Source organism: Aquarana catesbeiana, unplaced genomic scaffold (genome assembly GCF_042186555.1).
Source record: "Aquarana catesbeiana isolate 2022-GZ unplaced genomic scaffold, ASM4218655v1 unanchor228, whole genome shotgun sequence".
Taxonomy (NCBI): Eukaryota; Metazoa; Chordata; class Amphibia; order Anura; family Ranidae; genus Aquarana; species Aquarana catesbeiana.
Genome location: NW_027362655.1, coordinates 3,853,752 through 3,870,718, shown reverse-complemented (window position 1 = coordinate 3,870,718; position 16,967 = coordinate 3,853,752). Strand labels below are relative to the sequence as shown.

General features: G+C 47.1%; 1 protein-coding gene across 1 annotated transcript in view; it reads right to left on the bottom strand.

Annotated features, from left to right (window-relative positions):
* The window catches only part of LOC141121732 (uncharacterized), a 92,444-nt gene extending 78,414 nt beyond the window's left edge, over nucleotides 1–14,030 (bottom strand). The window contains 4 exon segments of the mRNA XM_073611443.1: nucleotides 10,659–10,782; nucleotides 10,871–11,005; nucleotides 11,281–11,409; nucleotides 13,599–14,030. Of these exon segments, the coding sequence (XP_073467544.1) occupies nucleotides 10,659–10,782; nucleotides 10,871–11,005; nucleotides 11,281–11,409; nucleotides 13,599–13,694 (484 nt within the window). The 5' untranslated portion in view covers nucleotides 13,695–14,030.
* Between the last annotated feature and the right edge of the window lie 2,937 nt (nucleotides 14,031–16,967).

The window sequence follows — 16,967 nt, the reverse complement described above, 5'->3', positions numbered from 1 at the left end:
GGGAAATCAGCGTGGGGTCCCCCCAAAATCCATACCAGCACGCAGCCCGGCCGGTCAGGAAAGGGGGTGGGGACGAGCGAGCACCCCCCCCTCCTGAACCGTTCCAGGCCGCATGCCCTAAACATGGGGGGTAGGCGCTTTGGGGCATCATGCCCCCGGGACTGTGACATCATAAGGGGCGGGGTCAACGGGTGACAGCACCCGGTGACCACACCCCATGCCTATATAAGTCATCACGCACCCCTTACACAGCATTACAGCGTGAGACAGCGCCGTGTCAACATCGGAAGAAGAGAAGAAGGAACAAGATGGCGAAGACCAGGCCACCGCTAGCAAAAGAGTGGCAGAAGATAGAGGAGGAGCCCGGCAAAAGAACCGGACACCGGGAGAAGAGGCCGGAATGCGGGAGAAGAAGCGGACACCGGGAGAAGAGGCTGGAGAGAGCGGAGAAGTCAGAAGAAGACCCCCGGAGTCGGAAGAAGACCCCCAAAGTCGGAAGAAGACCCCCGGAGCTGCCTAATAAATTACTTTTAAAACCGGTGTAGTGTGTTTTTTTCCCCCAGGTGTATGGGTAGGGGTACGATGTACCCCATACTCATTCACACAGGGTGGGGGGCCAGGATCTGGGGGCCCCCTTATTAAAGGGGGCCCCCGGATTCCGATAAGCCCTCCACCCACAGACCCCGACAACCAACGGCCAGGGTTGTCGGGAAGAGGCCCTTGTCCTCATCAACATGGGGACAAGGTGCTTTGGGGTGGGGGGCCTGCAGGGCACCCCCTTCCCCAAAGCGCCCACCCCCCCATGTTGAGGGCATGCAGCCTGGTACGGTTCAGGAGGGGGGGAACCCCATGTTGTTTTTTTATTTAAAATTTGGCGCGGGGTTCCCCCCCATGATTCATACCAGACAGCTGTCAGCACTGCCTGTCGCTCATCGCGAAAGGAAAGAAAAAGTTTTCCTTTACCGATGAGCGAGCCAGCTCGGCACTGGCTCCTACGACGGGGCTCGCAGGTGTCAAATCTTGCCGATAACAGCGGCGAGATTGACACAATATCGCGGTCACCTACTGTAATACCAGAACAGGCCATTATGAGTACCTCGTAATGCCTTTTGGCCTTTGTAACGCCCCAGCAGTTTTCCAGTAGGGATGAGCTTTGTGTTCGAGTCGAACCCATGTTCGACTCGAACATCGTCTGTTCAACCGTTCGTCAAATTGCGAACGATATGAGCCATTCGCGCCAAATTCGTGTGGCGCCTCACGGCCCATAATTCACTGCAGCATCGCAGTGCATTGCTGCCTGATGATTGGCCAAGCATGCACTATGACCCGCATGCTTGGCCAATCACAGCGCCGTCTGTAGAGAGAGCTGTAACTGGCCAAAGCCAGGGTGGCTTTGGCCAATTATGGCTCAGGGGGTTTAGAACACGCCCCACACTATATAAGGCCGCCTGCACGGCGGCCCTGTGTAGTGTGTCCGGCTTGAGAGAGAGATAGACAGAGAGAGAGAGACAGTGTCATTTGATTTAAGTTAGATAGATTAGGCAGGACAGTCAGTCAGCTGCACTTACAGTGTATTGTGTATACATATGCATCCCAGGTGTTGTGTATATATATATATATATATATATATATATATATATATATATATACATACACACACACACACTGTATTCAGTTTAGCTAGATCCGTTCCTGTTATCTTCCTACTGACAGGCAGGCTTGTCTTGTTACAGTATTTACAGCTACCTGAAGAAAATTGCTGATGTTCTTTTGATCCTATTAGTACCACAGTCAGGCAGCTAGACTATTTACAGTTAGTGTAGTGCATCCTCCTCACAGTGTTCAGCTAAAGCTACAAGTTAGTGTAGTGTGTCCTCTGAACAGTGTTCAGCTAAAGCTACAAGTTAGTTTAGTGTGACCTTTGCACAGTGTTCAGCTAAAGCTACAAGTTAGTGTAGTGCGTCCTCCTCACAGTGTTCAGCTAAAGCTACAAGTTAGTGTAGTGCGTCCTACTCACAGTGTTCAGCTAAAACTACAAGTTAGCGTAGTGCGACCTCTGCACAGTGTTCAGCTAAAGCTACAAGTTAGTGTAGTGCGACCTCTGCACAGTGTTCAGCTAAAGCTACAAGTTAGTGCAGTGCGTCCTCCTCACAGTGTTCAGCTAAAGCTACAAGTTAGTGTAGTGCGTCCTCCTCACAGTGTTCAGCTAAAGCTACAAGTTAGTTTAGTGTGACCTCTGCACAGTGTTCAGCTAAAGCTACAAGTTAGTGTAGTGCGTCCTCTGAACAGTGTTCAGCTAAAGCTACAAGTTAGTGTAGTGCGACCTCTGCACAGTGTTCAGCTAAAGCTACAAGTTAGTGTAGTGCGTCCTCTGAACAGTGTTCAGCTAAAGCTACCTGTAGAAGGTTGGTGGTGTTTTCCTGATCCTATCACTACCGCAGGCAGCTAAATTATTTACACGTTAGTGTAGTGCGACCTCTGCACAGTGTTCAGCTAAAGCTATCTGTAGAAGGTTGGTGGTGTTTTCCTGATCCTATCACTACCACAGGCAGCTAAATTATTTACACGTTAGTGTAGTGCGACCTCTGCACAGTGTTCAGCTAAAGCTACCTATAAAAGGTTGGTGGTGTTTTCCTGATCCTATCACTACCGCAGGCAGCTAAGTTATTTACACATTAGTGTAGTGCGACCTCTGCACAGTGTTCAGCTAAAGCTACCTGTAGAAGGTTGGTGGTGTTCTCATACTACAGGCAGGCAGTTGATTTTGCAAGCTGCAGTATCAGTGTATATAAGTATATATGTATATATATATATATATATATATATATATATATATATATATATATATATATATATATATCCCAGCTTAGTGCAGCTACAGGCCATTAGTATATCTGGAAGGCCAACAAGGAGAGGCAGTCACAAGCCAATAAAAGAGGGCAAGCAGGCTCTATGTCTAGAGGCAACAGTGCTGGTCATAGAGACGGTGCATCCTCATCAGCACGTGGCCGTGGGACACGCTTGGCCTTTTTTCGGCAGCTGGCCGCGTTGAGCCGCAACATGCGGAAGACTTGGTCGAGTGGATGACCAAGCCGTCCTCATCCTCCTCATCCTCTCCCACCCATGCTCAGGGTACTTTGTCTGGCAAAGCAGCTGCCAACGTGGCCTCTTCCCTCGGCTCAATGGCATCAGTGACTCCTTCCCTAGCCCCACCATGTCCTCCTGAGGAGTTCCTCAAACTGTTTGACCACAGTGTTGGGTACATGCTCCAGGAGGATGCCCAGCGTTTGGAAGGCTCTGATGATGATACTGAGCTAGATGAAGGCAGTAACGTGAGCACGGACAGAGGGGGTGCCCAAGAAGGACTGCAATCTGGCAGTCATGCTCCCCCTGCTGCAGCATACTTCCAGGTTTGCTCCAGTGATGAGGAGGGAGGGGATGATGAGGTCACTGACTCAACGTGGGTGCCCGATAGGAGAGAGGAGGAGGAGGAGGCACATCACCAACGAGGCAGGATGCCCTCCAGGGGCCAGCCTAAGGGCAGCACACTGACTGCATCACACTGCAAAGCTCTGCATGTGCAGGGCACTGCTGTTTTTGCGCGTTATTCCAAAAGTTCTTTGGTGTGGACCTTTTTTGAGACAAGTGCATCAGATCGCACCGCTGCTATTTGCAATATATATCTCGCGTGGCCAAAACATCTCCCGCTTGGGCACCACATGCTTGACCAGACATATGTTGACCTGCCATGCAGTTAGTTGGCAAGTGTATCTAAAAGACCCACACCAAAGAACAAAGAGGACCTCTCCTTGCGCCTCATCAGCTGAGATCTCCAACCCCACTATACCTTCAGTCCTCTCTGAGACCTGCACTGAGAGGAATGAAGGTGTAGAATTAGGTGCGTCACAGCCAAGTACTTGTGGGCAATCTGCTTTCGGTACACCGACGTCAGATTGTACCAGGCAAATTTCCCTGCCCCAGCTGCTGCACCGCCAAAAGAAGTTCGCTCCCAGCCATCCACATGCCCAGCGGTTGAATGCTAGCTTGGCAAAATTGCTAGCACTTCAACTGCTACCTTTTCAGTTGGTAGACTCTGCCCCCTTCCATGAGTTTGTGGAATGTGCGGTTCCTCAGTGGCAGGTACCCAAACGCCACTTTTTCTCACGGAAGGCGATTCCGGCTGTCTACCGGCATGTAGAAGGCAATGTCTTGGCCTCGCTGGACAGGGCGGTCAGCAGTAAGGTGCATATTACCGCTGACTCATGGTCCAGCAGGCATGGACAGGGATGTTACCTAAGTCTCACGGCACATTGGGTCACTCTGCTGGCACCTGGGAAGGATGCAGGACAAGGTGCAGTAGTGTTGGAGGTTGTTCCGCCACCATGCCTCCAAAATGCCACTACTAATGATTGTGACACACCTCTGTCCTCCACCCCCTCCTCTTCTTCTTCCTCCATGGCCTCTTCCTGTGCTTTGTCCTCGGAACCAGAGGTGCTCCGTAGGCGTTCAAGGGGCTACGCAAGTACGCAGGCCAAAAGATGCCATGCGGTGCTTGAGCTGGTGTGCTTGGGGGACAGGAGCCACACTGGGGCAGAGGTTCTGTCAGCTCTGCAGGGGCAGGTTCAGAGGTGGTTGACACCACGCCAACTTAAGGCAGGAATGGTGGTTTGCGACAATGGCACCAACCTCCTCTCCGCCCTCCGACAGGGACAACTGACCCATGTGCCCTGTTTGGCTCACGTCCTTAACTTGGTGGTGCAGCGGTTCTTGGGCAGGTACCCGGGCTTACAGGATGTCCTGAGGCAGGCCAGGAAAGTCTGTGTGCATTAACGCCGGTCATATAATGCCAGTGCTCGGCTGGCAGACCTCCAAAAAGAATTTAACCTGCCCAAGAACCGCCTAATCTGTGTCATGACCACCAGGTGGAACTCAACATTGGCCATGCTGCAGCGGCTGCACACGCAGCAGAGGGCCATCAATGAGTACCTGTGCGACTATGGCACCAGGACAGGGTCAGGGGAGCTTGTTTTTTTTTTCCCCATGACAGTGGGGCATGATCAGGGATGCATGCACTGTCCTGTCACCATTTGAGGAGGCCACAAGGATGGTGAGCAGTGACAGTGCATGCACTGTCCCCCTTGTCCACCTGTTGGAGCACACGTTGCGTGGAATAATGGACAGGGCACTTGAGGCAGAACAGAGGCAGGAAGAGGAGGACTTCCTTAGCTCTCAAGGCCTCCTTTATACAGACAGTGTTCCTGCGTGCCCGCCGATCACACAGGAAGAGGACGAGGAGGAGGAGGATTGTGTCAGCATGGAGGTGGAGCCTGGCACTCAGCATCAGCAGCAGTCTTTAAGGGATCATTTACAGTCCCAAGAAACACATGGACTTGTACGTGGCTGGGAGGAGGTGGCTGCGGATAATGTTGTCCTTATTGACCCAGAGGACTCCGGACCGAATGCCTCAGCAAACCTACGCTGCATGGCCTCCCTGATCCTGCAAAGCCTGCGTAAGGATCCTCGTATTCGTGGTATCAAGGAGAAGGACCAATACTGGCTGGCAACCCTCCTTGATCCACGTTACAAGGGTAAGGTTGCAGACCTTATCTTGCCGTCGCAGAGGGAGCAGAGGATGAAAAATCTTCGGGAGGCCTTACAGAAAGGTCTGTGCAACGCGTTCCCAGAGACTGGGAGGTTACAAACTCCTGTTTCTGGACTACGTGTTGCTGAGGCTTCGGTCAGTCAAAAGAAGGAGCGGTGGAGAAGGTGGCCGTCTGACCGATGCGTTCAGACAATTTTTTAGTCCGCAGCCCCAAGGTATGATCGGTTCCAGCAACCATCGCCAGCGTCTGTTTTACATGGTGCAGGAATACCTAGGGGCAAGATCTGACTTGGATAACTTTCCAACCGAAAATCCTCTGGGTTACTGGGTCTTGAGGATGGATCACTGGCCAGAGCTTGCACAGTATGCAATTGAGCTACTGGCCTGTCCTGCATCCAGCGTTCTTTCGGAACGCACATTCAGTGCTGCTGGAGGCTTTGTAACCGATCACAGGGTGCGTCTGTCCACCGACTCGGTCGATCGACTGACCTTCATAAAAATGAATCAGTCTTGGATCACTACCAGCTACCAAGCACCTGATGCTGATGTAACCGAATATTTTTTTTTGAAATGTCAGATCCCTTCAAAGACTGCCTATGCTGATGCTGAGTAATTATCCTCTTCCTCCTCAATGATCATGCTGATAGCTTGTAAGAACATTTTTGGTTCTGGGCGCTGCCACCAGTGCCTAAGGCCCAATTTTTAAGACCCTGTTTAACAGGGGCATGTATTTACAATTTTTGATGCAATTCTTTGAAGCAGGGCTCGTTCCTGCGCTCCAACTAGAGTATCTGTGAGGGGTTGCAGTGTTGTGGCACCAGCGCCTAAGGCCCAATTCTTCAGCCCCTGTTCAACAGGGACATGTAATTAGAATTCTTGATCTAATATTTCACAGCAGGGCCTGTTTCTGCGCCCACCAAGAGTAACTGTGAGGACTTACAGTGTTGTGCCACCAGCACCACCACCAAAGGCCCAATTTTTCAGCCCCTGTTCAACAGGGGCATGTAATTACAATTCTTGATATAATATTTCACAGCAGGGCCCGTTCCAGCGCCCACCAAGAGTAACTGTGAGGACTTACAGTGTTGTGGCACCAGCACCACCATCACCAAAGGCCCAATTTTTCTGCCCCTGTTCAACAGGGGCATGTAATTACAATTCTTGATCTAATATTTCACAGCAGGGCCCTGTGAGGGCTTACAGTGTTGTGGCCACAACAACACCTAAGGCCCAAATTTCTGCTGAGTATATAGGGCAGGCCCCTACTAACATCCAACTTACAAACGACTCCTACTTGCAAACGGAAGGAGACAACAGGAAGTGAGATGAAATCTACCCCATAGGAAGGGAAATTTTCTCCTGTAAGAGTTAATATGGGAAAAACTTTTCTCTTTTCCACTGATGCTTTATCACCAATCCTTGTTTCACTAAAAACCCCAAATTTTCAAAAAACATTTGTCTTTGGGACAAAAAGTGAAGTGAAATCTTCTGAAGAGGAGCACAGACAGCAAAACAAATGTCACAGGGGTGATAACCCTTCCCTAGGTTTTCCAAAAAGCTTAAAAATAGATTTTTTGGCTGGAGCTACACTTTAAAAATTTTCCAGTTCAAAATTACAAACAGATTCTACTTAACAACAAACCTACAGTCCCTGTCTTGTTTGCACTGCCTGTATACTGCTGTTCAGAGTATATAGGGCCTGGGGGCCCCACACCTTTCCTTTTTTAATTTGGGAGAGGGGTTCCCCTTAATATCCATACAAGACCCAAAGGGCCTGGTAATGGACTGGGGGGTACCCATGACGTTTGTCTCACTGATTTTCATCCATATTGCCAGGACCCGACATTACATTAAAGCCGCAAGCAGTTTTAAATGACTTTTTTAAAAATGAAATTTTTGCAGGGACTGTTCTAAGCACAGGAAACACACGCCACTTTACAGGCATACTATAGACACCCCCCAGGTACGATATTTAAAGGAATATTTCACTTTTTTTTTTAATTTACTTTAAGCATCATTAAAATCACTGCTCCTGAAAAAACGGCTGTTTTTAAAAAATTTTTTTGCATTGATACATGTCCCCTGGGGCAGGACCCGGGTCCCCAAACCCTTTTTAGGACAATACCATTTCGAACGTTCGAGTCCCATAGACGTCAATGGGGTTCTAACGTTCGTGCGAATTTTCGGTCCGTTTGCACGTTCTGGTGCAAACCGAACCGGGGGGTGTTCGGCTCATCCCTATTTTCCAGGAATTCATTAACGATGTCCTCTGAGATTTGTTGCAGTTATGTCTGGTGGTTTATCTCGATGATATCCTCATATTTTCCAAGTCCCTGGAGAGCCACCACACAGATGTCTATTGTGTGCTTCAGAAACTAAGAGAGAACAATCTTTATTGTAAATTGGAGAAGTGCAAGTTCTATCGTGAACAGGTTAAATTCCTGGGTTATGTCATTTCCACTGCTGTTTTTTTCGATAGACCCAGAGAAACTTTCAGCAGTCTTACAGTGGCCCCAACCCGTGGGTTTACGTTCTCTGGAGCGTTTCCTGGGCTTTGCCAACTATTATCGGAAGTTTATTGGTAACTTCTCATCTCTGGTCAAGCCCCTGGCTGATATGACGAGAAAGGACGGTAACCCCCAGAGTTGGTCTCCAGAGTCAGTTAAGGCCTTTGAGAGTTTCAAAGCTGCCTTTGTTTCTGCTCCTGTGTTGGCACATCCTGATCCTACGTTACCTTTTATCCCTGAGGATGATGCTTCTAAGACTGGTGTTGGCGCCCTTCTGTCTCAACGTCCTACCTCTAAGAGCGCCTTGCATCATTGTGGCTACTTTTCCAAGAAATTGTCACCTGCGAAGTGCAATTACGAGATTGGTGACAGAGAGCTGTTGGCAATCATTTCTCCATTCTTTAGAATGGAGACATCTCCTCGAAGGTACCACTGTGCCAGTTCTCATTCTTTCAGACCATAAGAATCTCATATTCTTGTCTGAGGCTAAATGCCTCACTCCCAGAAGGGCGCGATGGGCTCTTTTCTTGTCAAGTTTCAATTACATTGTCTCATTCTTACCCGGTACTAAGAATGTAAGGGCTGACACCTTGTCATGACAATTTTCCTACACTTCCAAGTTGGATTTGGTTCTGGTTCCTGTGATTCATCTTGATCGTATTCTGGCTACAGTTCACACCAGTCTCACTGCTCAGGTCCATGCTCCTCCTGAGAAACCTTGTAACCACTGCTTTGTCCCAGAGAGTCTCCGTACTGCCGTACTCCAGACTTACCATTCTCCCAAGGCTGCTGGCCACCCTAGGAAGAATCAACTCTTTTGGGCCATTTCCCAACAATTCTGGTGGCCTAGTCTACGTGCTGATGTAACTGCCTTCATAGCTGCCTGTTCCGTGTGTGCTCAGAGTAAGACTCCACGACACCTTCCAGTGGGCCTCCTACAACCCATACCCAATGGAGAGATGCCCTGGACCCACCAGTCTATGGATTGCATTGTGGAGTTACCCAACTCCCAGGGCAACACAGTTATCCTTATGGTGGTTGACTAGTTCTCAAAGATGTGTCATTGTATTCCACTAAAGAAGTTGCCCACTTCTAAGGAACTGGCTTCCATTTTTGCTCGGGAGATCTTTCGCTTACATGGGCTACCCAAGGTGATTGTCTCAGACAGGGGTAGTCAGTTTGTGTCCTGGTTCTGGGGAGCCTTTTGTGCACAGTTCAGCTTGCTTTCTCCTCTGCGTATCACCCGCAGTCTAATGGGGCCGCAGAACGAGCCAATCAGTTCTTGGAGCAATTCCTACGTTACTATATTTCTTACCATCATAACAATTGGTCAGACCTATTACCATGGGCAGAGTTTGCTCACCACAGTGCCTTGAATTCTGCTTCCCGATTGTCCCCGAATGGCGAATTATGGTTTCCAACCTTCCATGTTGCCTGACTCTTTTGTTCCACAGAGTATTCGTGTGTTAGAGGAACATCTCCGTGGTCTTCATACCACTTGGGCACAAGTCCGGGAGGCTTTGCGACATTCTAATGATAGGTACAGACTCCATGCTGACCGCAGACGCCTGCCTGCGCCTTCCTATCAGGTTGGGGACAGGGTCTGGCTGTCATCTCGCAACCTCCGACTTCGTGTTCCCTCACTGCAGTTCGCACCTTGGTTTATTGGACCTTTCCGTATTCTTTGCAGGATTAACCCAGTGGCTTACGCATTAGATCTTCCATCTAATATGCGTATTTCGAATGTATTTCATGTCTCCTTATTAAAACCTTTGGTCTGCAACCACTTTACCACCTCGGTGCCACGTCCTCACCCTGTACAAGTTGAGAACCATGAGCAGTATAAAGTACAGTCCATTGTTGACTCCCGTAGGTTCTGTGGGCGCATACAGTACCTGGGGCAATGGAAATGGTATGTTCCCGAGAAACGCTCTTGGGTCTCATCCTCGGACGTACATGCCCCTGTCCTCCTCTGTGATTTCCATAGACGGTTACCCCTCAAGCCTGGTGGTCCTCTGAGGGGGAGGGGGTCATTGAGGAGGGGGCACTGTCAGGGCTGGGCTCAGCCCTTCCTTCTCTGAGCTGTCCGCTCAGCTGTCGGCTAATTGCCAGCTCCTATCTCTCCACAGTTACTCAGCTGTTGATGATATCCTGCTCGTTAGTCCTGCCTACTTAAGCCGTCCAGCCCAGAGGATCTCTGCCTTCGCCTTAGTCAACATCACAGAGATGCTCTCCTGCATTCCTGTTAAAAGACTTGCTTGGCTGACATCCCTTCTGGCTCCAGATCCTGCTTGCTGTTTTACTACGCTCATCTCTGGCTCCCTGACGTTTGGCTTGTACTTCTGTCTCGGTCTGATTTCATGGTTTCTGACAGGGTGGAGGAATGTATTTAGTGTTAATGACTTACCCGTGCTGACCTCAGTAGGAGTGTCCTCCTCTATAAATGTCCCCGTTATTCCATCCTCCTCCATAGACTGATCATCATCCCTCACATACCTCTCTTCTTCTGCTTTAATCTCAACTTTTATACCTATCAGATCTCCTCTTACCCGGTGATGTGAGGGGCGGCTGATTGTCCATCACGACGTCCTTGTAGAGATCCTTGTGTCCTTCTAAATACTCCCACTCCTCCATGGAGAAATAGACAGTGACATCCTGACACCTTATAGGAACCTGAAATACACAATGATACAGTCACCATCCAGACACATCCCTTGTATGTTACTCGATAATGTCCCCGAATTCCCAGAATCCTTCTCACCTCTCCTGTCAGCAGCTCCATCATCTTCTTGGTGACTTCTAGAATCTTCTGCATGTTGTGTCTCTCAGGTTTTAGGGAGTCACATGGAGGCACTGTGATGGTCATATGATCACCTGACTTCGCAAGAGGAAATCTCTGTATTGAGGAACCAATAGGAATATCATGTTAGAATCCCAGAATCCTCTCCTCACCTATCTGGTCAGATCTGGGTTTTATTAATAGAGATAAGAGTGATGTCATATGACCTCCCAGAATCCCCCTCACCTCTCCGGTCAGGTCTGTGTTTTATTAATAGAGATAAGAACGATGTCATGTGACCTCCCAGAATCCTCCTCACCTCTCCGGTCAGGTCTGTGTTTTATTAATAGAGATAAGAGTGATGTCATGTGACCTCCCAGAATCCTCCTCACCTCTCCAGTCAGCAGGTAGATGATCTCCAGGGTGATGTTTAGTAACTTCTCAGTCATGTGACTCCGGTCCTCCTCCATCCTCATTGGTGCTGTCATTTGATCTATACAGGTCTCCTTGTAGACGGACAACTTTGATAAATGAAAGTAAGAATTATTTGGATGGTATTGGTCACATAATAATAGAATGTGGGTGTGAGGGGGTAATAGAAGGGTTGCTGTACATTTAAGGACAACTACCCCCTTGAGAACACATTTAGTTTGGACTGATTAGTGTTTTATACCTTTTGGAGGTCCCGGGATCCTCTTGGCCTGCTGGATCAGAAATTACTTTTTCTTTGTTGGATTTGTTTGGTTTCTGAACTGGTTTTGAATAGTTATAGATCTGCAGACAAGGACTAATAAATATGATCCTGCCTTTGACTTGTTGGCTCAGAGGCAGTGCTGTGAGGTCAATGTAGGGTTATCATGATGTCCAAAAAGGGGAAATTGCTGACTTTTGGCCAGAGTTGCCGGATAATCAAGATAATTGCCAGAACTCTGGCTGCAAGGCTCAAATCTCTGGCAGCCTGCTGACTGACAGGAATGATGTCACTGTCACTCTCTGCAGTAAGAGAAGGGATTGGATTGGATAGCAGGAGGATGGTGCTGGTGGAGTAGAGAGCTGTTGGGGAGGAGTCTGTTTTCCTCCCTCTAATGGAAGCCCAGTGTGGGTAGGAGGACAGCAGGGCAATAGGGTTTATTCTCTTGGTTGCCAAATATTCTGCAGTATCCAGGGCATTGTACAGAGTGGCAGTGGGTTCCTGGGGCTCTGAAATCCAGGACCAGGCACTGCCAGAGTCTGCGTCATGGGAAGGTATTGAACTGTTCACCCATTAACTGATGATGTGCAAACAGACCTCCACAAGGAACATATTTCTCGACCAGTGAGATGGTGAGGTGAAGGCTTCCTTCACTTGCTAGCAGGAAATCTTTATGGAGGTCAGAAAAGTAAGTGCAGTTAGGGTGGGAGGACCATCATAGACCAAGAGTCCTTATGAGCCAGAAAGTCCCCTCTTACCTCAGAGACGTTCTCACTGACTATCCCCTCAGGGGCCCCCATATCCCTTCAGCCCCACTAACATCTCAGAATTGTTCAGCCCTTTTATTTTCTAAGAGGCTCCCAAAGTCTTTCAGCTACATTTCCTCCTCAGGGGTCCCAGAGTTCTTCAGATGCAGTACACCCTCAGAGGCTCCCGGAGTCCTTTAGTTCCACTACCTCCTCAGAGACTCCTCAGCTCTTCTACTTCTCTCAGAACCCTCAGTATTTCCTCTACTCTGACACCAATGATGGAACATATTCTTCATGGCAGGCTGGGGAATGTTTTCTTCCTCCTGACCAGCAATGTAAGGGTCTCTATGCTCCATACTCCTGACCCCTGCACTCCATCATTGTGTTGGCTGCATATTGTAACAATTGCCCATTTGCTGCCTGTGTTGTGAAATAATTGCCCTTTATAGGCCATGTATGGTCAGGATGGCCATTGTCTTGTCTATTTATTGTCAGTGCTGTTTGTTTAGAGGACCATATTACTAGGAGTTATCTCCAAATGGAAGAGAATGTTCCGGCCCTATATATGGGGAAATGCTCTGACCCTGAAAGGGTTAATCTACAAATAATAAATGTTTGGGCAGTGCTTGTACTATGGACAAAATATCTGAATCCACAGCATGATAGTTCTAATAAAACGTTCTGATAACAAAGTGTCAGACAACTCCTGGGGTAAACTAGAAGCTCTTACTCAGAAAACCCCCCCGGCTGTAGATGACTAGGTGCGCTGGGCTCTGTAGTCCCACAGAGTTTGTGGTGCCCGTGAAGCAATAGACGCCTCTATAGCAGTAAATGGGGAATACTGACATAAGGAGCAGAAGAGCCAATCCACCACCAGGGTCCTGGCCGCAGATACTTCATCTCATCCCCCAAAATCCAGTCCCTTTCAGACTCCTATTGTGAGACTCATCATAGTGTCTCTGGAGGGGCGCTGATCATTCCTGTGTAAAATCTTACAGAAATCTTCCCTAATCCCAACCTTTAATTATCATTTCATTCCCCCCACATACAATGTCTGGAACCGACATTTACTGACCGATCAATAACTCCCCTCGTGGTACAGACCAGAAATTCCCTCATTGTAATATACGGGGTTATTCTACATTTCCACACTATATATGTGTGTATCATCATCTGCTGGAGATAAAAGACATCACAGTGACTATGGAGGAAGAGGACGGACATGACGGGGGGGGTTACTGGGTGTAAATAGAAAATAAGATCTTATTACCTCCTCTGCTGCTTCTTTATTCCAGTAACGTCTCCTATTTCCTGTCACATGGAACTTCCTGTAGGTACCTGACATCACTTCCTGTCTGTATTTCATAGAAACGACCTGTCTGGATGAGATCACCACCTTGTGGAGTTTAGAGGAACTGCAGCCCCAAGAAATGTCTCAGTAACCTCAATACTGGACACTTTCAACCCCCTTTCATGCAACACTGTACCCATATAACAGTTTTATCATTTTTTTTCACACAAACAGAGCTTTCTTTTGGTGGTATTTAATCATCTCTGGCTTTTTTATTTCTTGAGATACAAATAAAAAAAGACTGAAATTCTTTTTAAAAAAATGCATTTTTCTTAGTTTCTGTTATACATTTTTTTTTTTATACATTTTATTGAAATTTGCAATTTACAAAAGACAGAGGTGACAAGATACCTCAACAGACAGAGGGTCGCAGCCCCCCGATACATATAGATAGCAGATACAAAGAATGAGACAATATTTGAAAACCACAACCGATTGAGGAAAGTAGGGTATCAGACATTGCTAAGATCAAGGAGACGTGGATGGATGAGAACAAAGGAAGGGTGATAGACCTCATGTAGGGTCCGGAAAGGTGCCCTAAAAGCAGTGCCTCTCCTGACCCTAAGATAAGGCTAGTAGTTGGACTGCAGACAAAGAAACTACTTAACTTCAAACTAAAACAAATCAGATGAAAGATCCTAGACCATATACATGCCTATGGTATCCCTTGTACAGCAGGATTAGAAAGGGAGTACCAAAACCTGCTGAGAAGGGAGGCAATGAAGAATATAGCTAGGTCTAGCTACTAGAACTCTCAGAACGTCGCAGGAGTAGATCTTGATCATAACAAAATGAAGTGAGTAAAGCCAGCGCTTCTGACTCCGAAAGTGTGAAATTGATAAATACTTACCATCTGCCGCATCATTCCCTTTAACCCTTGGTCATCCACCCTCGACAACCAGGACACGCCGGCAAAGATCCTTGCAGGATACTAAAAAACCCATTCTCTGGTGGTTTGCGAAGCTTGGCGAGAAACCCAATTAAAAATCATCCATCGGGCATATATCCCGTTTCGTCAAAGCAAAGAGGACTACTCTCTTTCTACATGCATCTGGTGTACCACCTCCCGGCCATCTCTTTTTCACAGACTGTGAACCTGCCGAGCTACCTCCACCTTCTGGGATCATGTTCTGAAATATATAGACAAGATTCAGCAGTTATCTCTTCCCAAAGACCCCTTGCTATGCCTTTTCAGCAACGACTCTTCAATGGCCTCCTTATCATCATCTTCATGTGACTCTCTTCCTCACTGGGTGCATATCTGCCTTCTAATAGCTCACAGAGTCCTCATGCAGGCCTGGATCCACCCTACCCCACCTCAAATCGCTTTGGTGAAACAATCGCTTCATATCCTATTTCTCCTGGAAAAGCTGGACACTGTCACCCAACACTCTAAGTCCCTGAAACATTTTATGACCATATTGTGCCATTTCATGGAACAATCCTTCTCATCAGAAGAGATCTCTATTCACATGACATCCTTTCGATACAAGGACTGGTAGCTCCGTGCAAACCTTGCCAACACATTGGGCAAACTCAGAATCCGGGACACCTCTGAATCCCAGACCCAGACCCCACTCACTCCCTCCCCCTAGGCATTCCATATACTCTACATGCTTATCTACTGCTCTATTCAATTTGAAAAGTATACTTCTTAATAACCCTAATAATCTCTTCTCCCTTAGCCGGTTAGAAGGTTTACCCGCTTCCACTCCTTAGGTTGCTTTCTTTGTAGAACTTCTAGTTAGCTACATATGTCTGACCAGGTATGTTGTATACCAGTTAACCTACGAATGCTTGTTGACTTTAAGCCTTGCTGCTGAGTCTGTTCTCTTAGTCTAACTTTGTGAAGGCTATTCTATTTCTCCCGATGCCTTCGCTGACATATGATTCTTGTTTATGATATTTTTCTACTTTTATATGGAATTTTTAAAAAACATATTTTAAATATTTACCATCTGGAAGTAAAATGTTTATTGAAGGTGTTATGGCACATTTTAAGGTCAAGCTTTTCACGCTATAACAAGGGTTTTAATACCCTAATATCTTATAAAGTTGGAATGGATGAAGATGTCCATTTTTTGAGAATGGTTCCTGGTGCCACAAGCAGGCAAATTGTGATCCAGAGTGAGTGTGAGTGATTCTCTGCTGCGATGATGGAAAGAGCAGATTAGGGGTTGGATATTGATTCAAGAAATGGAACAAAGGCTCTATTGATGAGTTCAAGCCGAGACTCTCGTCAGACTTAATTGGGTATTAAATGAGAAGTTCTATTGTACCCACAGTACAAGTCTTTGCTTCAGTTAGCTGCTGATAAACGACCGAAAGGGGACATAAACTTAAGGTTGAGGGGACGGTAAATGTCAGAGATGGAATAAGCTTGAGTGGAGATAAAACGGTCTATCAATGACCACTGAAATCTTTTAGTTTGGTCTAGGCAGTATGATGTTGCATAACTGATGCATTGCCAGTGATGAAATAAGTGGTGGGTGGGCAATGAAAAGTCTTTTGCCAGAGTTTGGAAGGAGTGTGGGTTGCCAGATTCCATATCAAATAAGGAAGAAACCAATGTTAATCCTTTAAGATTCCATGTCATGAAGGCCCCATGTTGCCTACCTGCAGGGAACATTCGGTTATCCTGTATGGGCAAATACCTTGAAATGATTGGAGAAAGGCCCAGTTTCTTTCAAACTTCTTGCCACACTATAGCGGTGTCCCTTAGAATCACATTGTGTTGAAATACAGAAGGTAGTTGTTTCTATTTGCAATACAGTAGAACTCCTAGGGAGCAAGAAAGTGCCATTTCTGACTCCAGTGACCTATTTGTGTAGCAGGATGTGGAAGAAACCCAATATAACCCTATATATAGTAGACAGGCCAGATTACACACCCTAATATTAGGCAAGTTTGCACCCCATTCACTCCTAGGGAGATAAAGTTTGGATAATGCTATGCAAGGATTTTTATTCTGCCACAGGAACGAGGACAGGGCCCTATTCAACAAATAAAAATCCTTGTGTTGCAATAAAAGGGGGATAGTTTGAAGGGGATAAAGTAAGCTGGCAAAACTCGTCATTTTGAATAAAAGACATCTCCCTAGGAGTGAAATGGGTAAATCCATCCAAGTCTCCAATGCTGAAACAATATTCTGAATCAGGGGTGGAAAATTCAAAGGGTACATAGAGGTAGGCAGTCTTCCTATCTTTATACCTAAATACATAAATACATGAGATAGCTCTTCGCTATGGCAGAAGGGGATGTTTGATACCAAGGATGGGAGAAAAGAGA